This window comes from Hippopotamus amphibius, chromosome 7, assembly GCF_030028045.1.
Source record: "Hippopotamus amphibius kiboko isolate mHipAmp2 chromosome 7, mHipAmp2.hap2, whole genome shotgun sequence".
Classification (NCBI taxonomy): domain Eukaryota; kingdom Metazoa; phylum Chordata; class Mammalia; order Artiodactyla; family Hippopotamidae; genus Hippopotamus; species Hippopotamus amphibius.
This window is the reverse complement of record NC_080192.1, coordinates 135,942,277-135,966,046: the sequence shown is the minus strand read 5'-3', so window position 1 is coordinate 135,966,046 and position 23,770 is coordinate 135,942,277. Positions and strand designations below refer to the sequence as shown.

The following is a 23,770-nucleotide window of genomic DNA, read 5'->3' as shown; positions in this document are numbered from 1 at the left end:
TTCCAAGTGGGAATTAGTGACATCTTATTGTGGAACCAAGGGGTAAGTATGTTAGATACTGCCCTGTCCTCTAGATTATAGTCTAAAAGAGGAAGTAAGACATGGACATACCCATTATCATAAAACAAAAAAGTAAAGGCTAATAAATACTCTGAATGTAAAAACCACACTACTTGTAGCTGAAAGAGTGCTATAAAAAATGTTATTAGTTTTATATAGATATACATATATAGATACATAGGAATATAATTTTACAATACCATTTACCTGATAAGCACTATAGGTATTTGACTGATCTCAAAAAATAATTGCATTAAATATTTACAAACCTCTTCTCCTTGATTTATTTGCTCTTTTGTTCTTTCTTTTGTTTCCATAATGTATGAATAATCTTCCTTCATTTGTTCAAGTTGGGTTGCTTTCATAAAGAACTGTATCAGTAACAAGAAAAACATAATTAGGAGCTTGTAAACTTCCAGGGGACTATGAAAAAAAGAATTCGGTCTCTAAAAACTTTCAGACCAATCATGTAAAAAGACACTAAAAACATACTTAAGCAAGTAAATACAAATACAAAAGAACATGTTTTATTACAAACCCAAAATTTACTTAAAGTGCTATGTTTACACCAATGACATGTTTACACTAAACGTGCAAATATATGTTTATTTGCAAAAGCTCATAAAACCCCATGAAAGAAAATACATTTGATGTGATATTTATACCATTCTGAAAGCTTATTTTCACTGTTCTTCCATTCTTTAAGAAACATGAAAACAGAGAAAACATTCGTATCCTTGATCTTAATGCATCATAAATTTTTAGCACAGGAAAGACCAAAGCCCATTCAAAAGTCATACTGTAAGGTAAAGCTGTGGTCATACATTTTGTTGGCTTTTTAAAAAGTTTTAAATAATCTAACATTTAAAAGTTATTATGAAAAAAGAAAAAAGAAAAGTTACTATGTACATATGGGCAATCATTCCCTTGTATTTCCATAAAGATAAGTTTTAGAATTCATTCTCTTTCAGAATTAAAAGCCAAAAAGTTAAAGCAAGGATTTACCAAGAAAATTATACTTCCATCTTACTTAACAACTTCCTAAATTAGTCTTACAATACTGCTTTTTAAAAAGTGGCTTAAAGAGATACTTAATTTTATTATGTGACCAACAGTAATAGTCAGTATGCTTAATATGCATAATCTATAAATGTATTCTTTATAAATGTTTGGTGCTTCTTACTTTGTATTTGTCTCCTTCATTTTTAGACTGCAAGAACTGTTTGCTCATCTCTTGTGTTAAAACAGAAACCGGATTATCTACCTGAAACAAACAAACAAAAGATTATCTTTAAATATTTCATTTTAATGCCTTAAAGAGAAGTGAAAGGAAATATCCATTACAAGTGATCTATGGTGCCATCAGGAAGGCTACGTACTAGCCAAAGGTTAGAGCATTAGAGTAAATATACTAAGAGAGAATCTTACAAATTTTTAATGCAAAGAAAATATTTCAAAATTTCATGATACTAAAATAAATACTACAGTCAAAATTATATATTCTGCCATTATATGAGGCCACAAGCACAAGAACTTTCTAAAGAAGTGTTTTTATTAGAAACTTTTCATTCCTTTCACCTGTTTTATAGAATACCCCTCCTATGCTACTGGTTAACCATCAAACCACAGAGCTGGAAGAGCATGAGGGTCAGCTGACAGGTTTTTATTTGGCTCTGTCTGAACCCCCTTTGTACCCTCAGGCAAGTTAGTTACTTCCTCCAACTAAATACAAGTCCAATTCATTTACTTCTAATCAGAACTATAATGACAAATATTGTTTATTTTTCATACAGCAGTTCTTCAGATTTCCTATTTCCTGTTACTTCCTCATGAGGCTATTGTAAAATAAATGGAAATACGGGAATCATTACTATCTTTTTGGAGAAATTTTAAATAAGCCTTTACTTGGATTAAAACTACCTCTGGCTAACAAATTAAAGTACAGTTAAAATAAGAGTATAAGAAGAGTTCAAAGTGGAGTTGAAAAAACAATTTTTTTAATTCAACTTGTTTCAAAAAGATTCAAGGTCATTTCTCATTTATATCTTTGGTGTTAATAACAAAGTAATTTATATCTTAGAAAATAACCTTGTTTGTAAGGTACAGAATATGAAGGACCAGTATAAATGAAAAAAATGTTTAACCCCATTTTATCACCTGTAAAATACTGATTGTACTTTATTTAGTATACCTGTGGTGAAAACCGTTCTGTTAAGCAAGATTTTGGGTCTTCTCTTCTAAGATGATGAAAAGTATGTGTGCAGTTACAAAGAAATCTCTACATATCACATTTTTCTCATTATATAGGTAGACCAGACTCTGATTGCCACATATTTTTTTTTTACAAGGCCTGTGTGCTATCTTAATTTCACACAGCATCTGACTTCTTAAAACGAAGACTGAATGCACTAGCTTTAATGACAGACATTTTATCACCAACTTTGGATTAATGGCTTCACCAAAGCTCATACTCTTTTTTTCTACATCCTCTGAAATGGGGTTCCTAGTTTCTAGAGATTATTTAAAAATCTGGCAGCTTCACCCGTCAAGACCCTGGAGTAAGTAAAAGGCAAACACAAACAGGTCAACTTCAGAGAGAAAGTAAGGAGAGGCACGGGGGACAAGTACAATCAGGTACTTAAAGATATTAAACACTCTCCTTCCTCCTGGTAATTCTAGGCCAGCACTGTCCAATGAAAATATAATGCAAACCACACATATAATTAAGTTTTCCAGTAGCTACATTAAAAATATAATGTGTCTCTGAAAGAGACAGGTGAGATTAATTTTAGTAATATATTTTTTATCTAATATATCTAAAATACTATCATCTTAACATGTAACCAATACGAAAACTGAGTTATTCCTTTGCAGTAAGTCTTCAACCTCCAGTACGTGTTTCACACTAGAGCACATCTCCATTTGGATTACCCACATTTTGAGTGCTCAATATTCATCCACACGTGGTCAGTGGTTACTTATTAAGTGCAGCTCTAGACCTTTCATATTTTGATCAATGAACTTGAACCTTTAGTTAATTAACTGAATTGTACAAGAGGACTAAAGGAGCTATGATAACAATCTTCAAATATTTCAAAAGAAAAGAAACATGTTTTATATTCCCCAAGGAAGTGGGAGCTTAGAGAAATAGACTTTATTCAACTTTTCCCATTAAAACAACTTTCTAATAAATACAGCCACCTAAAGAAGGAATTAGCAGCCTAAGGCAGAAGTCATTTCGCCACCCACTCAAGTACCTGCTGAAGGAACACCTGGTGGAGATGGCACACAGGGTAAGCATGCAGTGTGACAGTACACTGGATACCCTTCGAGGCTCTCCCAACACCTGTGATTCCATACACTCTAACTTTTGGTTTTCCTGATTTCGCTTAACAAATTGGCCTGTGTTCTAGTCTCAAATTTATTTGCTGTATCTGCTTTTCTCCAGATTTTACTAATTATTTTTCTGAGCCTATGTTGCTCAATACGCAAGCTATTAGCCACATGAAGTGTTCAACACTTAAGTAAAATACAATAAAACATTAGATTTCTCAGTCACAAGTGGCCACCCCATCGGACACCATAATACAGAATATTGCTACCACTACAGAAAGTTTTTCTGGACAACCTGTTCTAAACCAAACTAGGGGGCTTCCCTGGTAGCACAGTGGTTAAGAATCCGCTTGCCAATATAGGGGACACGGGTTCGAACCCTGGTCTGGGAAGACCCCACAGGCCACAGAGCAACTTAGCCTGTGCACCGCAACTACTGAGCCTGAGCTCTAGAGCCCGCGAGCCACAACTAACGAGCCCACGTGTCACAGTTACCGACACCCGTATGCCTACAGCAATGAAGACCCAATGCAGCCAATAAAAATAAATAAATAAATTTATAAACCAAACTGGGAAAGAGACCCAGACTCATAATTTTTCTTTTTCCTTGGTGACTACTCTTGGCGCTTAATCCTGGAATAAGGCAGGGTGATACAATGGATAGAGCATTAGAATGGAACAAGGATGCCTGGATCCCAGTGCGGGCTCTCCCAGTACCCACGCCTAGACAACTGTAAGTACAAGTTTACTTTTGCTGGCTCCCAGTTTCTCATCTACAAAATAAAGGGTCCAGATGAGATGACCTCCAAAGACGATTCCAGTGCTAATGTTATGGGACTATATGAGCCCCATTTCCAATTATTCAGTCAAAGTATCTTAGCAGAATGTACTCATCTTGTCTCCTATAGGTATGATAAAATAACTACAAAACACATAAAGAAATGCTTTCTTTATATGTCTAGAATAAATTTCCTTTCTATAAAAATTTAGCAACTGAGTTTAGGAAACTATGATGCTATTCTGATTTGGAGAGCAGAAAGCAAAGAAACTTTATAACAAATTTTATTAATATAAATTTTAGCACATACTAGTGTAGACAAGATATTCTTGCGTGTTCTGTCAAATTAAAGATGTTATATTATGCATTGAAGGTTCCTGTTGAATTAGGAAACTTTAAGGAACTTCACGAACAACAGTTAAATATGTTTTTTCTGTGGTCAATTTACTTATATGAGGCCATTTAAATTCTTTCCACACCACAAATGAAACCACACAAAAAAATAACCAGTTGTATTTACTAATCTGAAACACAAATTTAGCAATTACCTGTATGTTAAAATGATCAAGAATTCCAATCAGTTCTTCTTTCTTAGTAGAAACCACAGCACCTAGTTATGAGAAACACAAAATGATCAGATTGTTTCTAGGGCAATAAAAATTTTTTAAAATGAGCAATTATTTATAAATATAAATATTACTTAGTCTCTCTTCTTCCTACAGCTAAACATTTTCTTTTCCTTCTCATCTGTCTCTCCAGTAACTCTTACACCCAACTCCTCCTCCTTTATTATGTCCTTTTCCACCTTTGGCTTTCTCTTTCCACATGTGATAGAAACTACAGGGGTGAAAGGAGGTCTGCAGGTGACATCAAAATGACTTATCACAGCCTGTTTCAAACAGACCCAAATTCTGCTAATCATGCTTTTGCTGTAGAGTGCCCTGTGGTAAAACAACTATGTGTAATATGTTTGTATATATACATGTGTGTGTATACATACATGCAACCAACCAATCCTCTCGCAAGAAAGCGGTTTCAAGAGACAAGAAGTGTCCTTTCGATGATACCAGCACAATCACTTAACTCTTTTTAACCGGATGTTTACTAAAACTTTGTATGAAAAAAAGAGAAATTCATAACAAACCTGTTCCACTTTTCAGTTTATAAGATCGACTTCCATCCATGCTGATGTGCTGTTGCACAATTATGGAGTCACCGTACACATTTGCTCTATAGGCATCATCCCCTCTGTTCCTTAATGTTATTGAGATATCTGCTGAGCTAAAGCAGTAAGGTTAAGCTAAGTCACATGAAGGTACAGGGCAATTACGACACAAGTTACCATAATTTTAAGAACCTCCAAGAAATTCAGCTGATTCATTTGAAAAGCAGCTTTACATCAGCAGCTGATGGTGGACAGGCTACTACAGGATAATGTTAAAGACATCAAGCAACAACGCTGTGAAGAAGAGAAACTTTATAAAAAATAATTGACTATTCTATCCATAACAGAAATACATCTGCACAAAATCCATTTAAGTTTTGGTTGTTTCACATCATGTGGATAAGTTACACATTTTTCCATCCACAATGTACAATCAATATTATACTGCCTGACTACACTAAATTATATAATAAAGTATCATCCTAACAGCAGGCCTCTAAGAAAGATGAAGTAAGAATTAAGGTGAAATAATATATTTTCTAAGAAGATTAGAATTAAGGGAAACAACTTTAATTCTTCTATTACTTGGCAATGAAAAAAAAGCTAAAGTATTTGCTATCAAGAAGTGTAAACTAAATCTCAAAATCTCTTAAAGTTTTATTGGCATTACAAAAGAATTATTTTTAAAGTTTTGAAGAAGTCTGAGCATTTACAGCCATGTATATTTTAACATATTATGGGGGGGGTTGGAATCGACCTTTATTTTTTCTACTCTAACTTCTGTTAAAATAAGACTTGGTAGAAAAATGTTTAAAAAGTTAATGAAGGACATTAATAAATACATACTTATAATTTCCTTAAATATAAAAGCAGATAGTACTTTCTCTGGTTAATATGAACATCTATCAAAAATGTTAAAGTCCTTTAATGCAAAATTGCTTTAATTGGTAATTAAATGATATACTTAACAGAATAAACTTGTTTTCATGAATTTGTAATCATACTTCAAAATTGTTCCTATTTGCAGGAAATGTATGTAAAAATACTCAAGATGAACTTCACTGTAACTGGTACTCAGTAGACACCCTGAGGGGTGCTTAGCTCTTGCGACTCCCCCCAAATTGAGTGCAAGTAAATGCTCTCATAGGCAGAGGACTTAACAACCATATCAGCCCCCATCCCTTCCTCCAGGGATTGGGCTAAATATAGAAAGTGGATGCTAACTGCGCCATATTCCCTTCTTTAAAAATTCAAATTAAGAAAAACTAGCAAAATCCAAGTAAGGTCTATAGTTTAGTTAATAATATTGTACCAGTGTTAACTGCATAGTTTTGATTAAAGTACCTCAGTTATTTAAGATGTCAACATTAAGGGAAATTGGATGAAGGCTATAAGGAAACTACTATCTTTGTAATACTTGCGTAAATGTAAAATTATTTCAAAATCACAAGTTTTTAAAAAGAACTCAAATTAAGACACATCAAGTGGAAAGACGGTAATTCCTAGGAGCTACAAAGTTCTGAGGCCTCTGAGACTAGAGAAATCAATTTGGGGCATTATATTCTGACGAGCAAGTACAAAGTCTACAGAGACTCCAGAGAAGCAGGAGTGCAGATAAGCTCTTGGGAAACCACCTGGACAGACTGGCAGAGACACATAATCACAGACACTGGCTGTGAATCAGACACAGAGAACTCAAGAGCACTTCCTTCCACGCGGAGCCTCACATACTAAGACAGTAAGATGTGAATGCCTGCACAGGAAGACACAGTAACAAAGACCTAAAGAATAAGAAAGGGCACACATACTCCAGAGACAGTGAGAGAGAAGCACCTTCACACACCTGCACGCCTGTCACAGGAGGGGCAGGGAGGAGAGCACAGTACATAAGTGCAGCCACTGTGGAGCGGAGGGAGGTGGTGTGCAGGAAGAGCCGCAGCACAGACCTGACTAAGGAAGGAAGGGAAACAGAGGCCTAGAGGCCTAGAGACGAAGACACAGAGAAAGCCAGAGACACAGAAAAGAAAGACCTAGAGACTGAAGATCTTTTGTTCTGAGTCTCTCAGTTCTGGTCACTCATGACATTCAATTATGCTTCCTTGCTGAAGTTTCCCAGATATATATCTATATACAGATATATATATAGATAGATATCCCTGCATTATGATAAATCTCTTCTAAAGCTACCCTGAGTGGTTTGGGGGGTGTGTGTTTTTAATCAGAAATACCTAAGACAGATATGGCTCCTGAAAAATTGTAATGAGTGAGATTTTTGAAAGCTCTCTGGGTTGATTCTAATGAACAGCCAAAGCTGAAAACTATTAACTAAAGTATATGATAAGGGAAGGGTAGCTGGCTTACAACATGGAGCAAAAAATATTTATTTCATTAACTAGTATGATTACCTAGTATTAAGTGAATGTGCCTCATGAAAACGTTTTAAAAATAAAGTGACATCTCCCTTGATTAGCAAACATCTACTTTGTTATTTTCCTTCCCAGCTACCCCTTGCATTTAAAAGCTACCTTTAGTATTGTGAGAGCTTTGGAGGCACTGGTATCCTATTGCCATATAAATTTAGTAAATATAAGAAGTTATTTAAAAAATTAACACAAAAAAAACCCTCACAACTGCTCAAAAAACCTGTACATGGAGACAGGGATAACTGAGCTGGGACTAAATGCTGTCTCCCCACTTACTAATGTGACTGCTGCTGAATCTGGGTCAAGAGCCATTGAGCCCAGTGTCTGTTAATAAAGAGACCCTTGAGTGAGAAGAGAGACTGTCCCGACAATTCCTTAAGAAAAACAACACACACAAGCAGTGTCACCATAAGGATGTGGCCCCCGTAAGGATGTGGCTTCTTTCTCAGCTCCGGGAGAAACTATCTGCACAGAGGTGACTGGTAGCATCACGCACTGATGGGCACGAGGAACAAGGAAAAAGCCATGTAAAAATATGATGCATCTGTTCCTTCTCTGGGTGGCCAGCTCATCTGCAATAAGTTTTATAGCCTTGACTAAATAAGTCAGGAATGTACAGCAAGAGCATGCGTTTTCGTCCCCCTATAGCCCACTCCCAATGCCACAGCCAATGTCAAAAACAGGCCTGGTACAAAGATCCCAATGCCACCAGGACTAGGAAGGCCCAGGGAGGAAACAGTGAACTGAACCTGTTGAAGAACGTGAATAGTAGGCATCTGAGACCTCAGTCACCGGAGAATTCCGTCACTGTCCCTGTACCACTCACTGCAAAGCCTCAGTGGATAATCAGAGGGTGAAGCCCCAGGTAAAGTGCCTCCAGGCACAGTTGTCTGGCTTCTCCTAACCATATCAGGCAAGCATCTCGAATTGAGAATCGAAACCCTTTACAAAGGTAGCCCCGAGCTCAGGTATCACAAATGGGGAGTATGTTTCAAATGACGAGAGGGAAAGCATCCTGAGGACCACCTCAAACCTGTGCCAGACTGACAGACATCCCTCAGGAAAAACAGGATAGCTGCATAGATTTCAGATGCCTAACAGAACAGAAAAGCTCAAAGAGCTGATTCTGTTAAAAAGTGAGGACAGAATCAGAGACCATAAAATAAGAGAAATAGATATCAATGTTTTAAATGAGGAAGGGCAGGGAGGAACAGTAATGGGTTTGGAAAAGCTATTTTTAACTATTTTTTCAGACAAGGTCAGGAAAAGGGAGCCTGAGCTCAGGTTAAAGCTTTTAACTGTTATTAATTCTGTTTAAAATATTTTAATGTTCCCATCTACAGACAGCTGTGTCCTTCAAAGTTGGTGATTTGCACAAGCTAATCTTTATCTTTCTTTTTATGGTATTCCAAGGACACATCTCAGAAAGAAGTTTCTGCTTTGGTCCAGGTACTTCCCACATGGAAAAGAATTAAAAATCTTTAACTGAGGCATAAAACATTTAATGGTACAGAAAAAAAATTTCTTCCTGAGGCTTCTATTTGAAAGATCAATGTGTAATCTAGCTAGGTAGACTAGGTAACTATTTGGACAACTAAGGAATGCAGAGTTCAGTGTAACACACTGAAACAGAGTTGAGACCATTAACTTAAAAGTGTTAAAATAACTAATTTTTGACTTCAGCCATAATTTTGTTTGGAGACTGTGAAGAGAACACCTTGCTGGGCTCGTGACCAAATAAGATAAGGAGAGACAGAAAATATGCTGGAGAATTGTTACTGAACAGATCTTTTTCAAGGCCATACAACACAGAAAAGGATTTTTTCTGTATCTTTTCCTCCCTGCTCCTGAGTCAACTTGGAACCTTGGCTTAGGATTAAGATTCCCAAGGTTTCTGAGAGATACATAAGAAACCCGCAATATTGATTCACATCCCATCCCCGTTCTATTTTTTAGAAATAAAATGGAAAATGGGGGAAGTTAAGTGGATATAACACAGAGCAGGAGGAAAGTCAGTTACATGAAAAAAAAAAAGACATTACTGTTAATTATCAAAGTTCCAGAAATTCTGGGCACTGGGCATGTGACAGAGGAATGAGCAAGGGAGCTGCCTCACTCTGGGAGCTGGTATGATGGAGTCTGGGACATCTGGTTGTTAGGAGAAACAAGGATCCCTCAGAATTTTCTAAGGCAGAATTAAAAAGAATAAGGAGATCAGCCTAAAGAGAGCTCCTAATGGGCAAAAGGCCATGAGTCTATGATGATGCAAACCGGGCAATTAATACACAGTTAGATGAAGGCAAACTACAATAAAAAGAAATACAAACATAAAGCCACAGAAGGTCGTTATATGCTCATTTACCAACGGTCAAGATGGACCACAAAAAGACTTGTGATTGTGGTCCTCAAATCAAACTCACTGCTGAACCACCTGAGTAAAGGATATAAAATGAGAGACAGAATGGAATACTTTTTTGGAATTCTTAGAGAGCTAGAGGCAGAAATTCTATTTAAGGACACCTTGGCTGGTCACTAACTCTGCTTTGGCCCTCATCAAATCGACGTGAACTTGCTGAAGCTGGGTTTGGGTCAAGAGCCAGGAAAGTGCAATATTTATAAATATTCCTTTAAACAAGCATACAGACTTATCACTGCTCCTTCTTCCAGAAAGGTAACAGAAACGAGTGTTAGTGGGCAGACATGTGGCACTCACTGACACAAGCATTCTGTTGGGAGAGGTGAACAGGCAGCAGTGGGCTATGCTGGCAACAGGGGGCAAGAGAAAGGAATGAAAAGATATGGTACCTCTGCTCCAGTTCCAGGAAGCTGACTCATCTCCTACAATGTCTATGTGCATTGGGAATCTAAAGAAGCTGCTTCTTACTAAAGAACTGAAAAATACACAGAGAAAGCAAACACTTACTTCTGTCCATCTTTCACAAAACCTTTTAAAGAAGATCCTCGATTAGTAGCAATTGCTTTTCCACCAAGACCAACTATGAGAGCTGTGAGTACTGCACTCTTCCCACCTAAAGAAACAGGTGTTGAAGAAATCACATTCATTAGAGAGAGAGAGAGAAAAGTCTGACTCCCACAATTTGATGTTAAAAAAATCTCTTAATGAAGATGTGAACTAGTCTAACCCTGAAATAAAGTATTATACTTCAATTATAATTTTCTTCCAGTGCCAAAAACAAAGAAAAAATTGTGTATATCATGAAATATTTAGCTGCTGCTATGAGAAAAAAATCAGTATATTTCAGGAATCAAATTTTTGCCACTAATAAGGAAATGGAAAAAATGGTTGTTACCTTTCCAACCTAAACTCTCACTGTGTCATCTTGACCCATTAGCCTATTAAATGAATTTATCTTTCTAACTACCCACAAACATTTAACTCATCTAATTTTTCTTACATCTTTAATTAAAATTTACTTTTGCCATACATTCTGAGAAGCCAGAAACTATTTTTAACCCTTGAATGCAAGCTCCATAGGGCCAGGACTGCTGTCTTTTATTCAGTGCTTTATTTCCAAAATCAGCCCATAATAGGCACTCACATATTTGTTGACTGAATGAGCTTAAATATGAAAAAATTATCAGTCATATAATGTTTTTATATAATATTTTGATAACTATTATTCCTAACTTGAATATTATTCACTTGCTAGCTCTTTCTTTGAAGAGTAAACTTTTTACCCTAACAGACACAAAATATCACAAGCTAAATTCCCAAAATCTGTAACAATTATGGTAACCATTTTCTCAACTCCACAATTAACCAAATCAATCAACTCTCAACAGCTCATCATCTTCCACAATATACCCCAGATTAACCAAAGTACACAGTGGTTAGTTCAATTTAATTCCTAGAATGCTGGGCAAGTCCCTAACTCTCTCCTTTTTCTTCATTTCCAAATTCCCTGCCTCTGCTACTACCATTATATTAATAACTTCGCTGTTTCAAAAGTTAATATCTAACTGCAGAACCCACCAGTCCATCTTTACTTCTTGTCCTGTTTGACCTCCCTGTAGCTCTGGTTCCTCTGTCTATTCTCTCCTTCTGAAAACACTTTCCTCTTGATTGAATAGAGTAAGGAAACAAATAACAACAACTTAAGACTGTGGAGCTACCTGTACTAGTTCATATTCTAGCGCGGCCTCCAGTTGTGGGCCCTGGCAAGCTCCTCTGCCTCTATACTGGCTCAGTCAAGCAGTCAACATTTCACACACCGGGTGGGTCTATCACAAAAGCTGCCTAACTGGTCTAACTCCTATGTCTTCCCCCTTCTAATCCATTCTCTACAATGTGGCCAGTTTGTTTCACAAATCTTCACCATGTCACTTTTATACTCTAAAACTTCAACTGGTTCCCCACTAACTTCCGAATGAAATCCCCAAATATTCTTCATGGCAGTCAAGATCCTCAACAATATCACCTACAACTGACTCTCCAGTGTCAGCTTCTGCCCCTCCCTACTATGTACGATAGGATAAAACCCTATGAGGTTGTTCTCCTCTCTCCATATACATCTGCTTCTACCCCTCCCAACCTTTGGTGTCGAGCAATCTTTGCCTGGAACATCGCAGCTTCTCCTTCCCCAATAAGATCTAAAGAATTTTTAATTTTTATTCAAGTACCACCACAAATACCACCTTTCCTTAAAGCTTTCATTGGCCACAACAGTGAGAATTAGTTTCTTTCAAGTTCAGATTCCCATGGTACTTTATTCATGCTGTTACAACATTTAATAGATACAAGACACGAGGCTGCCTCAACTGCAATGAGGATGGCTTATCCACTCTTCTATGGTATGAATTCCAAGGAACATAGATTCAAAAGAATAAGCAGAAAATGTTTATACCTATTGCATGAGACTAAACTCATTATTTTCTTAAAGTGCAGTCTGGCAGGAAATACTGAAAAAATTCATGACCACAAATCAGAGATCTAAAACTTAGATTTACCAGCACGAATAATCACCTATTTTAAAAAGTTAATGCATTCTGACCTCAATGGACTGCTCAAAGTCAAATAAGGAGGAGGGCAAAAGCACTTACTTCCATTATTGCCAACAACGAAGTTGACATTAGAACCAAATTTAAAGGGTCCAAGCATCGAATGACACATGAAGTTTCTGAGCTGAATACTCTCAATTATTCCAACTTCTGCTGCTGTCTATTAATAAAAACATGAGAGAAGACAATCAATCTAATTCACTCACTACAATCATCCAATCATTTGCTAGAGAAGAAAGATCAGCAGTGCTACCGATGAAAAAAGTTACAGAAAGTATAATTGTAAACGTTAACGTCAGTCAATGAGTAAATGATATTAAATGGAGAACTTATATGATTAACCACTCATTCTGAAGTCCTTTAAGGATCTAATAAGCGTGTCGAGGTTTCTTAATATCAACAATACCAACATTGTGAGTCAATCACTTTTGTTGGAGAGAGGCTGTTTTTTGCATTGAGGGATGTTTAACAGCATCCCTAGCCGCTACCCACCAGATGCCAGTAGCACACTTTCTCCCCACCCCAGCTGTGACAACCAAAAATAAATTCAGACACTGTGTAATGGTCCCCCTGTGGGGAGGATATATAATTATAATTCCCATATCGTGAATATATGTCATAATTAAATTAAAGAAGGTTTACAAATGTTTTAAGCAAGAGTTCGGCACACAGAGGTCAGACTTTGTAGTTAAAAATACGAAAATAAATCAACCATATTTTACCAAACCTTTCAAATTTTTTTGAAGAACACTTAACGTCTCCAGCTTTCTTTAATTGTTTATTTAAAAACTCCATGGCTCTCTTCTACTAGACACCACCAGCTTATTAAAAAGCAGAAAACATTTACATCCTTGTATGAGCAGAATACTAGAAAGCATGGTTGAAGACTTTTTAAAAATACATTCTATTTTGACCTAACTGAAGGCTCAGATGCAGTTGTAAGAAATACAGAGAGATCCTGCGAATCCTTTACCCAGCTTCTGCCCAAAGTAACATGTTGAAAACTACAGTACAGTATCCCAACCAGCATACTCATATTGATGTGATGATGCAGAAGATTTCCATCACAAGTATTCCTTATGTTGCCCTTTTAGAGCCCCATCCACATCCCACCCGATCCACCCCCTCCTTAACCCCTGGCCCACCAATCTGTTCTACATTTCTGAAACATTGTCATTTTCAAGATGTTATGTAACCTTTTGAGACTGAACCTTTTTTTCACTCAGCATAACTGTCCATTGTTGCCTACATCAGTAGTTCACTGCTTTCTATTGCTAAGTAGTATCTCAGGGTATAAATGTACCACAGTATGTTTAACTACTCACTCACTGTATAACATCTGGATTGTCAGTTTTTGGCTGTTACAAATAAAGCTGCTATGAACATTCATGTATAGATTTTTGTGTGAAGATAAATCTTCTTTTCTCTGTGACAGATGTTGGGTTATGTGATAGATAGTTACACATTAAATTTCTTAGAGAAACTGCCAAACTATTTCCCAGAGTGACTATCATTTTACATTGCCACCACCAATATACCAATGATCCAGTTTCTCTGCATCCCTGCCAGCATAGGGTGTTGTCATTTTTTTAAAAAATTTTAGCCATTCTGATGGGTATGTAGTGATATCTCATTGTGGTCTTAATTTGCATTTCCCTGATGACAAGTTAGACTGAACATAATGTCATGTGTTTATTTGCCATCTGTATATCTTCTTCTTCAGTGAAATGTCTCTTTATGTCTTCTGCCCATTCTCAAACTAGATTATTTGCTTTTAATTGTTGAATTTTGAGAGTTCTTTATACAAACAAGATATTAGTACTCTGTTGGATATGTGATTTGCAAACATTCTCCTAATTTCACTTTCCATCCTCATAACAGGGTCTTCTGCAGAAGAAAAATTTTTAATTTTGATGAAGTCCAATTCACCAATTTTTCATTTTATGGTTTGTATGTTTGGTGTCAAATCTAAGAATTCTTCGCTGAACCTGAACCCGAACATTTGGTACAATTCTCCAGTCAAACCAACTGGGAATGAAGGTATCTTTTTGGGGAGTTTTTAAATGATGAATTAAATTTCCTTAATAGTTCTAGAGTGATTCAAATGCTCTATTTCATATTGAAAGAATTGTGGTAGTTCGTGCTTTTTGAGGAACTGGTCCACTCTATCTAAGCTGCGAATCTATGTGTGCAGAGTTGTTAACAGTATTCGCTTATTATCCTTCTGATGTTTGCAGAGTCTGTGGTCATATCCTGTCATTCCTGATATTAGTAATTTGTGTCTTCTCTCTTTTTTCTCCTTGGTCAATCTTAGTAGAGGTTTGTCAATTTTATTGATCTTTCCAAAGAACCAGTTCTTTGCTTCATTGTTTTCTCTATTAATTTTTTTCTAATCATTAACATAAACTTCAAAATTATGTGATTTTTATCTCAGCTTTTAAAAATTCATATTACTTTTCCTCTGCAGCTAGACACCCAGCTCCTGATATTGAATAAAGAATATGACATTTAAACCAGACAAGAGAAACTTGCCAATCAAAAGACATGAATTTGTAATTCTGCACTCACCAAAGTAGAGGTGCCATTAGTGAAAGAAACTGTATATTCATCTTCGTCACCATCTTTATCAAAATCATCCAATTCTTCTTGTCTTGGTCTCTTGGCATTTTCAGGAGAAAAGAAATTTCCTTCCTTTCTTTTGGCCATCAGGTCTAAACAAATATTACAGTGACAGTGAAGATAAGCAGGCATGGCATCCATACGATGGTTCCATATACATTAAAAACTTAACAAAATAAGACGAAGCTTATGTTTTAGTACTATGTCCATTCATGTTTACTTTAAAAAAAGTAAAACTATCATCTGTATGGAGGGAGGGGGCCATGAGCCAAAGAATGCAGGCGCTCACTAGAGACTGGAAAGGCAAGGACATGGATACTCAAGAACCTCCAGAAAGGAAGGCAGTCCTACTGCTCCCTTGATTTTTGCCCAGGAAGACATGTCACACTTCTAACCTACAGAAGTATAAGATAATAAATTTTGGTTTAAAAAAAAATAATAATCTGCATGTGCTACACTAGTTGGTTTTGCTTCAGAGTGATTCATGACCAAGGTTTTTACTGATATGGGCCTACCTAAGTGTTTTAACTCCTAAGCTCACAAAAGGTAAAAGATCTTATTTGTGAAACCGTGGCTCCATTGACAGAGATGGCATAACGCCTTCTGAAATTATTCCAGAGTAATCATCCAATTTTTACAAGTTATAACGTAATAGTGAATCACATAAAGCTAATTTTAATTAGTTTCCCTTAACTGTCCTCTAAATAGCCCATGCTGATTTTCTGGGGTTTTTTTATCAATATACTATAAAATTTATACCTAGAAAATTAACATCATCAAGATTTTCTAAACATATAAATGCTGCAGCTCAAGTCAAAGCTGATGGTTTTTGACTGAAATTAAATGGTATGACTACTCCAAATGTTGCTTTCACTTTTCTCTTAAAAATTCACTTAGGGATCTAAAATGATAGGTGCCTAATAACTGTTTGCTGAATAAGTGGAAAGAAAAGGCCACAGCATAGGTAATAAAAATTTTCTAAGATATAAGAATGTGAAAAATAGCTCTGCTCTGAACCCATTTAGGTGTCCCTAGTACTACACCACAGTAGCCCTGTTTGTACCAGGTACCTGGGCAGCAGTGGATTAAATGAGATTTTCTCTCTCAGGAATTTGGACTGAAAGATTCAAGTCAGTCCTCAGTAGAAGAGAGGATAGCTCACTTGATGATGTGCACTCAGGGCAAAAAAGCCAGTCTTAAGTGTACGTGTGTGTTGGGAGGCTGAAGGGCTAATGGAGTGGTGTTACAAAGACGGCATGAAGTAGATGGAAACTCCAGAGCAGGAATGAGAGAGAAGGAGGCTGGGGGAGAAAGAGACATTCATACAGTGTTTAATTTTTATCCACTGCTTTCCAAACTTATGTTGACAGAACCAATTCTGCACAAATATCAAACATCTATACATATTTTATTGGAACTGTTTTGGGGAACTAACTTTCTCAGGTTTTATTACGACAATGCATGCTTCATTAAGTGAACTGGGTAGTTTCCCCATCTTTTTAATGCTCTGAAATCACTATGGCATGTCATTGAAATGCTTTTTGAAAGTGAGAAAGAACTAAGCTTAAAGCAATTAGATAGTGAAGACTATTTTAATTTTATGAAATCATTTCAATTTTTTTGTATGCTGGCTATTACAGTTTCACTATATCTTCCTAGAACAAGTTTGCTGTAATTTTATTTCCAGAATACTGATAATTTAAAGCTTCAAATTTACTACACAAAATTACCTTGTTTTAAATAGACAAAGATGTAGAGAACAAACATGGACACCAAGTGGGGAAAGTGGAGGGGAGGGGATGAACTGGGAGATTGGGATTGTCATATATACATTACTAATAAGAAAAAAATCAAATTGTACACTTTAAAAATATGCAGTTTATTGTAAAAAAAAAAATTACCTTGTTTTATAAAATCCTCAACTGTTGTCATGACTCCTTTCACATCAATTCTATTTAATTAAATTTAATTTTTTCTCCCAAAAGTATTTATTTGTGTTTATCAAATCTAGTTTTTCTTTAATGAAAATATTTTACTGTTTATTCATATTTATTTTTATAAGCCAAATATAAGAGATATATAGAGGGGCTGGAGTTCAGTCTCTAATTCTTTATCCCACAGTACAAGTTTTAAAAAAAGCAATCAGAGACTTCCACTTCTAGGAAGATTGAACAGATGTAATTTTCCCTATTCTTCCTGCTAAGTAAAACTAAAATCCTGGAAAATTATGTACTATAAAACAAACATAAGACGACTCTGTAAAATAAGGAAGCAGACTGGCTAAGAACTTCAGGACCCAAGGAATGACATCGTGGTGGTTCCCTGAATTTCTGTTTTGCCTCAACTATCCCAGACTTGGAGAAGTCAGCAACTGGGGAAACACCAACAGGTGCAGGGGAGAAAACAAAAAGGCCGAATGAGAGCTTGCTCTCTCTAGACAAAGGACCAGGAAAAGGGGAGCCTAACAAGACAGAAAACTTTTAGGCAATAATCACTCTACTCCAGTCAAATACCACTAAAAGAAGTGGTGGCCCTTCCTCTTTCCCCCCAGTGCCAGCAAAAGCCAAGTAGGTAGCCTGGACTTCCACCCTGGTGAGGCTAGAACGAGGCACCTCAACATGCCACCTGGGCTAGTGTCAGAGAAGGCTGTGTAGGCCAAGTAGGGAGCCATGATAATGGCATCAGTTGGAGAACCTAGATGTCTACCACCAACAGTGGGTAACAGGATGCTGCTTACTCCCACTCTCCCCTGGATGGTGTCAGAGGAGGCCTTTTGCCACTGCCTGGAGAGGTGAGGAGGCCACCCCACTGCAGTGTCCAGGTGGGAAGCTGAAACTACCACCCTAGCCCGACAGCCACCATAAGCTATGGAGAGCTCTGGTAAAGTTTTAGATGTGAGTCTCTGTGTCCATGGCCTAAAAAGAAACCACAGCACAGCAGTTCTCAAAGGTTGTGGTGTCTTAAAAAGTACCATGGACCTCAAAGAACTTTTGTTTATATTTATCAATATTTACCATGTTATAAATTAAAACTGGAAAACTTTTAAAACAAGCAACACACAAGCACACATTCTATAAGTCATCAGAGCAATGGCATCATCACATGTCTGTAACTTCTGGAAAACTCCACTGTAAGTCACAAGTGAATGAAAGTGAAAAAGGGAAACAACATCTTACGATTATTATGAAAACAATTTCGATCTTGTAGACCTTTTGAAAAAGTCTCATGGACCCCTGGACCACACTGGGAAACTGCTACTGTGGGAAATACTATAAGCATGTCCATCACACAGTGCCATAAATGATAAGGCATAGCTACCGGTAATAAAGTCAGGGCAGTGGAGAAGCCAGCCACAGAATGACCGGTAGAATTGACATGCAAAGTGTGGTCCAAGGACCATCAAGCAGCAATCTACATCTCCTAGGAACATGTTAGATACCCACAATCTCAGGCCTCAATTTAAACCAAGTAAATCTGAATCTTCTTTTCAACAAGGTCTCGGGTGACTAAGAAGCACATTAAAGTCTGAGAAGAATTACTGTAAACAACATTTAAAAACTTGGGACTTTACCCTATCCTGAAGGCAACAAGGAACCTAATTTATCATGATAAATCAAATACCATTTAAAAGGTATATTAGTTAACATCCAAAGAAGGACATTTAACCTAAACGAATGTCTTTTAAGACAGTACTAGTGTTACAGTCACAGTCACATAATATTCATCTTTTTTACAAACAATTTTATTTTTATTTTGAATCTCTTACACAAGTCAGAACTTGAAAATCAAACATAATTCTCAAATTACTTAACAGCAAGAATTAATGTATACTACTTTCAGCCTGTTGCTAATTTAAATTCCCTAGAATACCACCAGGCTATTATTTTCCCAACACTTCCTACTCTCCCACCCATACCTCTACTCCTTTCTCAACTACAGTAATTTATTTATTATAGAAGAGCAAAGAAGATGCACTACTTTTTGGTTTTCCCAACATTTAAATGCCCTTTTAGACACTGTTTTTATTAATGCTTAATACATGATCTTGCAGTTAGCAGATACTCGGACATCAGCTGACTGATTTTAGTATTTTACCATTAGAAAATGCTAGTTTTTCAAATAAAACTGGGGGGAGTAAGGGACACGAAGGTAAATGTGATTAGCTTCTCACAATGAATGTGAGATTCTACACAAGACAGAAGATAGTGTGCTATATGACGACGATGTTTTTTATTTGCTGTGCTTAGCCTGGGATTTGCAGTTTGCTGTTAGGTTGCCATGGTAACTTGCATCTAACAGACACTGAAGGATCCTACCTTTTAAAATAGGAATCACTTTGTAATTTAATGATAATGGATTTTTAAAAATACATATGAATGTCCTGAGAATTAAATACAGGTTACAATAGTAAAATTGTTTCTAATAGGCTAAAGAGACACATAAACAGATGCAAAGAAAAATACTATTAATATCCTGTAATACATAAAAATAGGAAAAAATTTTGCTCTGGGATTTTTCAATATATCCATAAACCTCTTCATGGTCTTTAACATTTCCTTATTTACAATAAAAAAAATCAAAATTAAGGGGCATATCATTTCTCCCTCGCAGAAAGCAAACTCCATCAGAACAGAAATAGTAACAAACATGCAGATTATCAATAAAATATAAGTTCAAGAAGAAAAATCAATCACCAAGGGTTACATAGGTTACACCAAGCATGTACAAAGGAAATTTGATAGAAACCAAAAGCATTTTAACACAGGATTATAAATTTCTAAATTATCAATTTTACTGTGAGTACCTAGTAATTCACACTTCTCATTAATATCAAAGTAGGGGCTAACAGCAATGAGAACAGACATAATTGAATTGGAATTATCAATAGAAAACTGTTTTTAAAAAAATGTAAATTGCTGCTGCTTCTGAATCTGCCATGGACTATTTATCTCATCCCCAACTCCACTCCTCCCACCACCACGGACAAATTCATTCCACATTAAACCACCTCCTTTTTAATGTACTGATTAATTAAGCACACTGCTTGAGATATACCATGAAATAAACGTGAGATGCAATAGATAATAATATAAATAAGTGAAAAAACTCATTAGTCCATCCATCGAACAATTCCAGATGAGCAAAACTAGGAACTGCTAAGCACAGCAGTTCAAATAATAAAATCTGAACACTCAGATTTGTGTTTTAAAAAATCCCTGTGGCCTCAATGTAGAAAACGAATGAAACAGAGTAAGAATAGGGGCAAAACAGACCAGTCTCTAAAGGCTAAGGGTGCTGAGCAAAAGCAGTGGCATGCACACCAATGTTCACTGCAGCATTATTTATAATAGCCAAGATATGGAAGCAACCTAAGTGTCCACCAACAGATAAATGGATAAAGAAGATGTGATACACATATACACACACAATGGAGTATTACACAACCATTAAAAACGAAAACTTGCCATTTGCAACAACATGGGTGAATCTAAAGGGTATTATGCTAAATGAAGCAAGTCAGAAAGAGGAAGACAAATACCCATATGATCTCCCCTATATGTGGAATCTAAAAACCAAAAGAAACAAACAAAACAAAATGAAAACAGACTCATAGATATAGAGAATAAATGGATAGTTGCCAGGGAGGAGGGGAGTAGGGCGGTGAGATAAGTGAAGGGGCTTAAGAGACACAAACCATTCCTTTAATCCTCAACATCCTTGTAAGTATTGTCCTTATTTTACAAAAGGGGATATTGAGGTTCAACTAAAAGATACCCAGACTTATGTAGCTATAACTTAGTATAGCCTAGATCCAAACCCAGGTTGTTAAAACCCAAAGTCAAACCTCTTTTATGTCCAGGCTCCTCTCAGCATGAACTAAGTTTAACCAAGTCTGACTATTTATAGGCAGCGAAGTTGGCAATTAATCTGTTCATCTTCTTGTCCATCTTCTGTTAATGTATAAAATTATAAAAAGGATTCTAATGTGATGTATCCCTCTAATGTTACTATTCAAGCCAATTAAAACTTGGGCTTGCTTTATAAAATTTTACCTTGTGTTTAATTTTCAGAAACAATCTTCACTCTTAATGCTAAATGCCATTATCAGCAGACTGAGCAGGTTTGGAAAGCAGGGAGGATAAATAATACATTTATTTTGTTTGAAAACACTGAGTTTGAAGTGCTCCTAGGATACCGATATGGAGAGGCCAGTAGGCAGTAAAATATACTCTGCAGTAGATGCAGATTTCAGAGTGGAGCTGACAAAGCCACAGGAAGTATTCTGAATTTGGTTACCAGGGAAACTAGTGAGTGAGAAAGACGTATCTCATTAACTAGAGAATCAAAAACACTAACATTAATATAAGTATCTACACTGGACCCTCAGTCATCTGGACTTATGAGTGTATGTGTGTGTATATATACATATAACTGTGACATTAATTATGCCTTAAATAAAATGCATACTATCATGGTAAAATTTTGAGTGGCTTATTAATTCCTGGAAGTAAGCCAAGTACAGCTTTGATTAATTTCCCTAACTTAGGTCTAAAAATGATGGTCAAGATTTAGGCAGGTTTTATACAAAATACCACACCCAGGCACTCATTAAAATATACTCAGTAAAATAAAGTTTGGGGAATGCAACTGGTTTTTCACTGTAATCACTTTAATATGTCATTTGTACTAACTTTTTGCGAGGCTCAATTCTAAATAACTTCATACTAATTATAGACAGATTAAAACTATAACTCTCTCTCTCTCTATCCCCCACCCTAATGTATATAAGAATACTGCGAGTTAGGTACTATGTTATTGTCTCCAATTACAGAATAGGAACTGAAATTTTACAGAGGTGGTACCAGCTGGTCCAGCGTCACACAACACTGGTTCTGTCTTACACAAAAACATGTTTTTTAAGCAATATTGTAGTAATCTCCAAACTTCTTTGTACCTACAGCCATTCAAGAAAAAAAAGCTGTAAATACACATTCCCACAGGAAATTACTACTCTGCATATTTCACACAGTAAAAGAACGAGATAAAGTAAATCTAAGTAGTTCCAGTATGCTCCCTCCCCACCCATACACCCATGGAACTACCTGCAGGCCAGTGCACATGCTATTCAACGTTTTAAAAGACTACACAGCAGCCGTCTAAAAGTCAGGGAATTTGGACTTTTTTTCTTTTGAATATACATTCCAGACTAGCTTGTCCTTAAAAACACTCGCTTTTAATCGTCTCCTCATGAAATACAGAGTAGCAAGCACTCACATAAGTTCTGTCCTCAGGGCTTAAACACCAAATAGTAGCTCTTCCCAGGAATTATCATAGTATCCTCCACACCCCTTTCTCTACCCTTGAGTTCTGTGTTCCGCAATCCCCAATAGTGATTCTTCTCCAGCTCATTTCCACAAGGAAATCAGCGAAAAGAAATGCCATCATAAAACCTCCAAACGTCACAATTTAATTTCTCTAGGCAATGCAGTTCGCGGTCTCAGGAAACTGGCATTTAACAACAAATCCAATTTAATCGATATTTACACGTCTCTCAAACATACTTAAGTAGCTACTTGTTGGGCATCATCAGATGGGTGATAAGAGCCCGATTCCTGCACTCAACCTCACCCCCTGACCCTCCTCCCCCTCCAGCCATTCGTCAAAGCCTAAAGGGCCGTCTGGGGCCGGGCGCCGGGTCCCGCAGCCCGAGCTTGGATCTGCAAGCCTCGCCGCCAGAGCCGCCCGAGGGAGGGGCCCGGCAGACGCGCAAGTTTCCCGCGGCTGAGGGGACCCGTGCAGCCCGCGGAGAGGGCGCGAAGATGCCCGCCGGCCGTGGGCAGGGCCGCCCGGGCCCCCGGACCCCGCCGCAGCGCCGCCGCCCCGGCCGCCGCCAGGTGGGCTGGGGGCCCCGGCCAGGAGGGCAGCGGGGAGGGATGGACCGGGAGCAAGGGAGGGCGACGGCGCGCGCCCTCACCCTACCTCGAACAAGTCGAAGTCTCCCCCAGGAACCCGGCCGGCGGGACTGTCACGGCGCAACAGGACACTGAAGCCACCCCAGGGGCGTCTCGGCGTCGGCCGGCCGCCGTTGTCCCGCGGGGAACCACGCGCCCACCACAGGAGAAGGCAGGAGCCGGGCCGCCCCGGCGCCCACCGCCGGCCGCTGCGCGCCTGCGCCCCGCCCCCCCTCCCGCCCGCCGGGACTCCGCCCGCGCGTGCGCGGTTCGGAGTTTTCGCGCCACTGGAGTCTAAGAGGAGGCGCCGGAAGTGCCCCTGGGCGGATTGGGGGAGGCTGGTTAGAAGCGCAAGGCTGGGCGACTGCGGACGCGGGGGGCGGGGCGGGTGATTTGCCTAGGTGAAAGTGAAAACAACTCG

At 37.7% G+C, this 23,770-nt stretch overlaps 1 protein-coding gene across 3 annotated transcripts in view; it reads right to left on the bottom strand.

Moving 5' to 3' along the window:
• Positions 1-23,599, bottom strand: part of SMC6 (structural maintenance of chromosomes 6) — a 70,526-nt gene extending 46,927 nt beyond the window's left edge. The window contains exons 1-8 of one of the 3 annotated variants that reach the window (XM_057742072.1): positions 23,378-23,599; positions 15,347-15,489; positions 12,821-12,938; positions 10,683-10,788; positions 5,316-5,452; positions 4,720-4,781; positions 1,244-1,324; positions 330-431 (exon numbers count right to left, since the gene is read on the bottom strand). In XM_057742072.1, coding sequence (XP_057598055.1) covers positions 330-431; positions 1,244-1,324; positions 4,720-4,781; positions 5,316-5,452; positions 10,683-10,788; positions 12,821-12,938; positions 15,347-15,484 — 744 coding nt within the window. In that variant the 5' untranslated portion in view covers positions 15,485-15,489; positions 23,378-23,599. Of the gene's footprint in view, positions 1-329; positions 432-1,243; positions 1,325-4,719; positions 4,782-5,315; positions 5,453-10,682; positions 10,789-12,820; positions 12,939-15,346; positions 15,490-23,377 lie in introns of those variants that run through there. The other 2 variants (XM_057742073.1, XM_057742074.1) reach the window with 2 other exon arrangements.
• Positions 23,600-23,770: the final 171 nt, after the last annotated feature.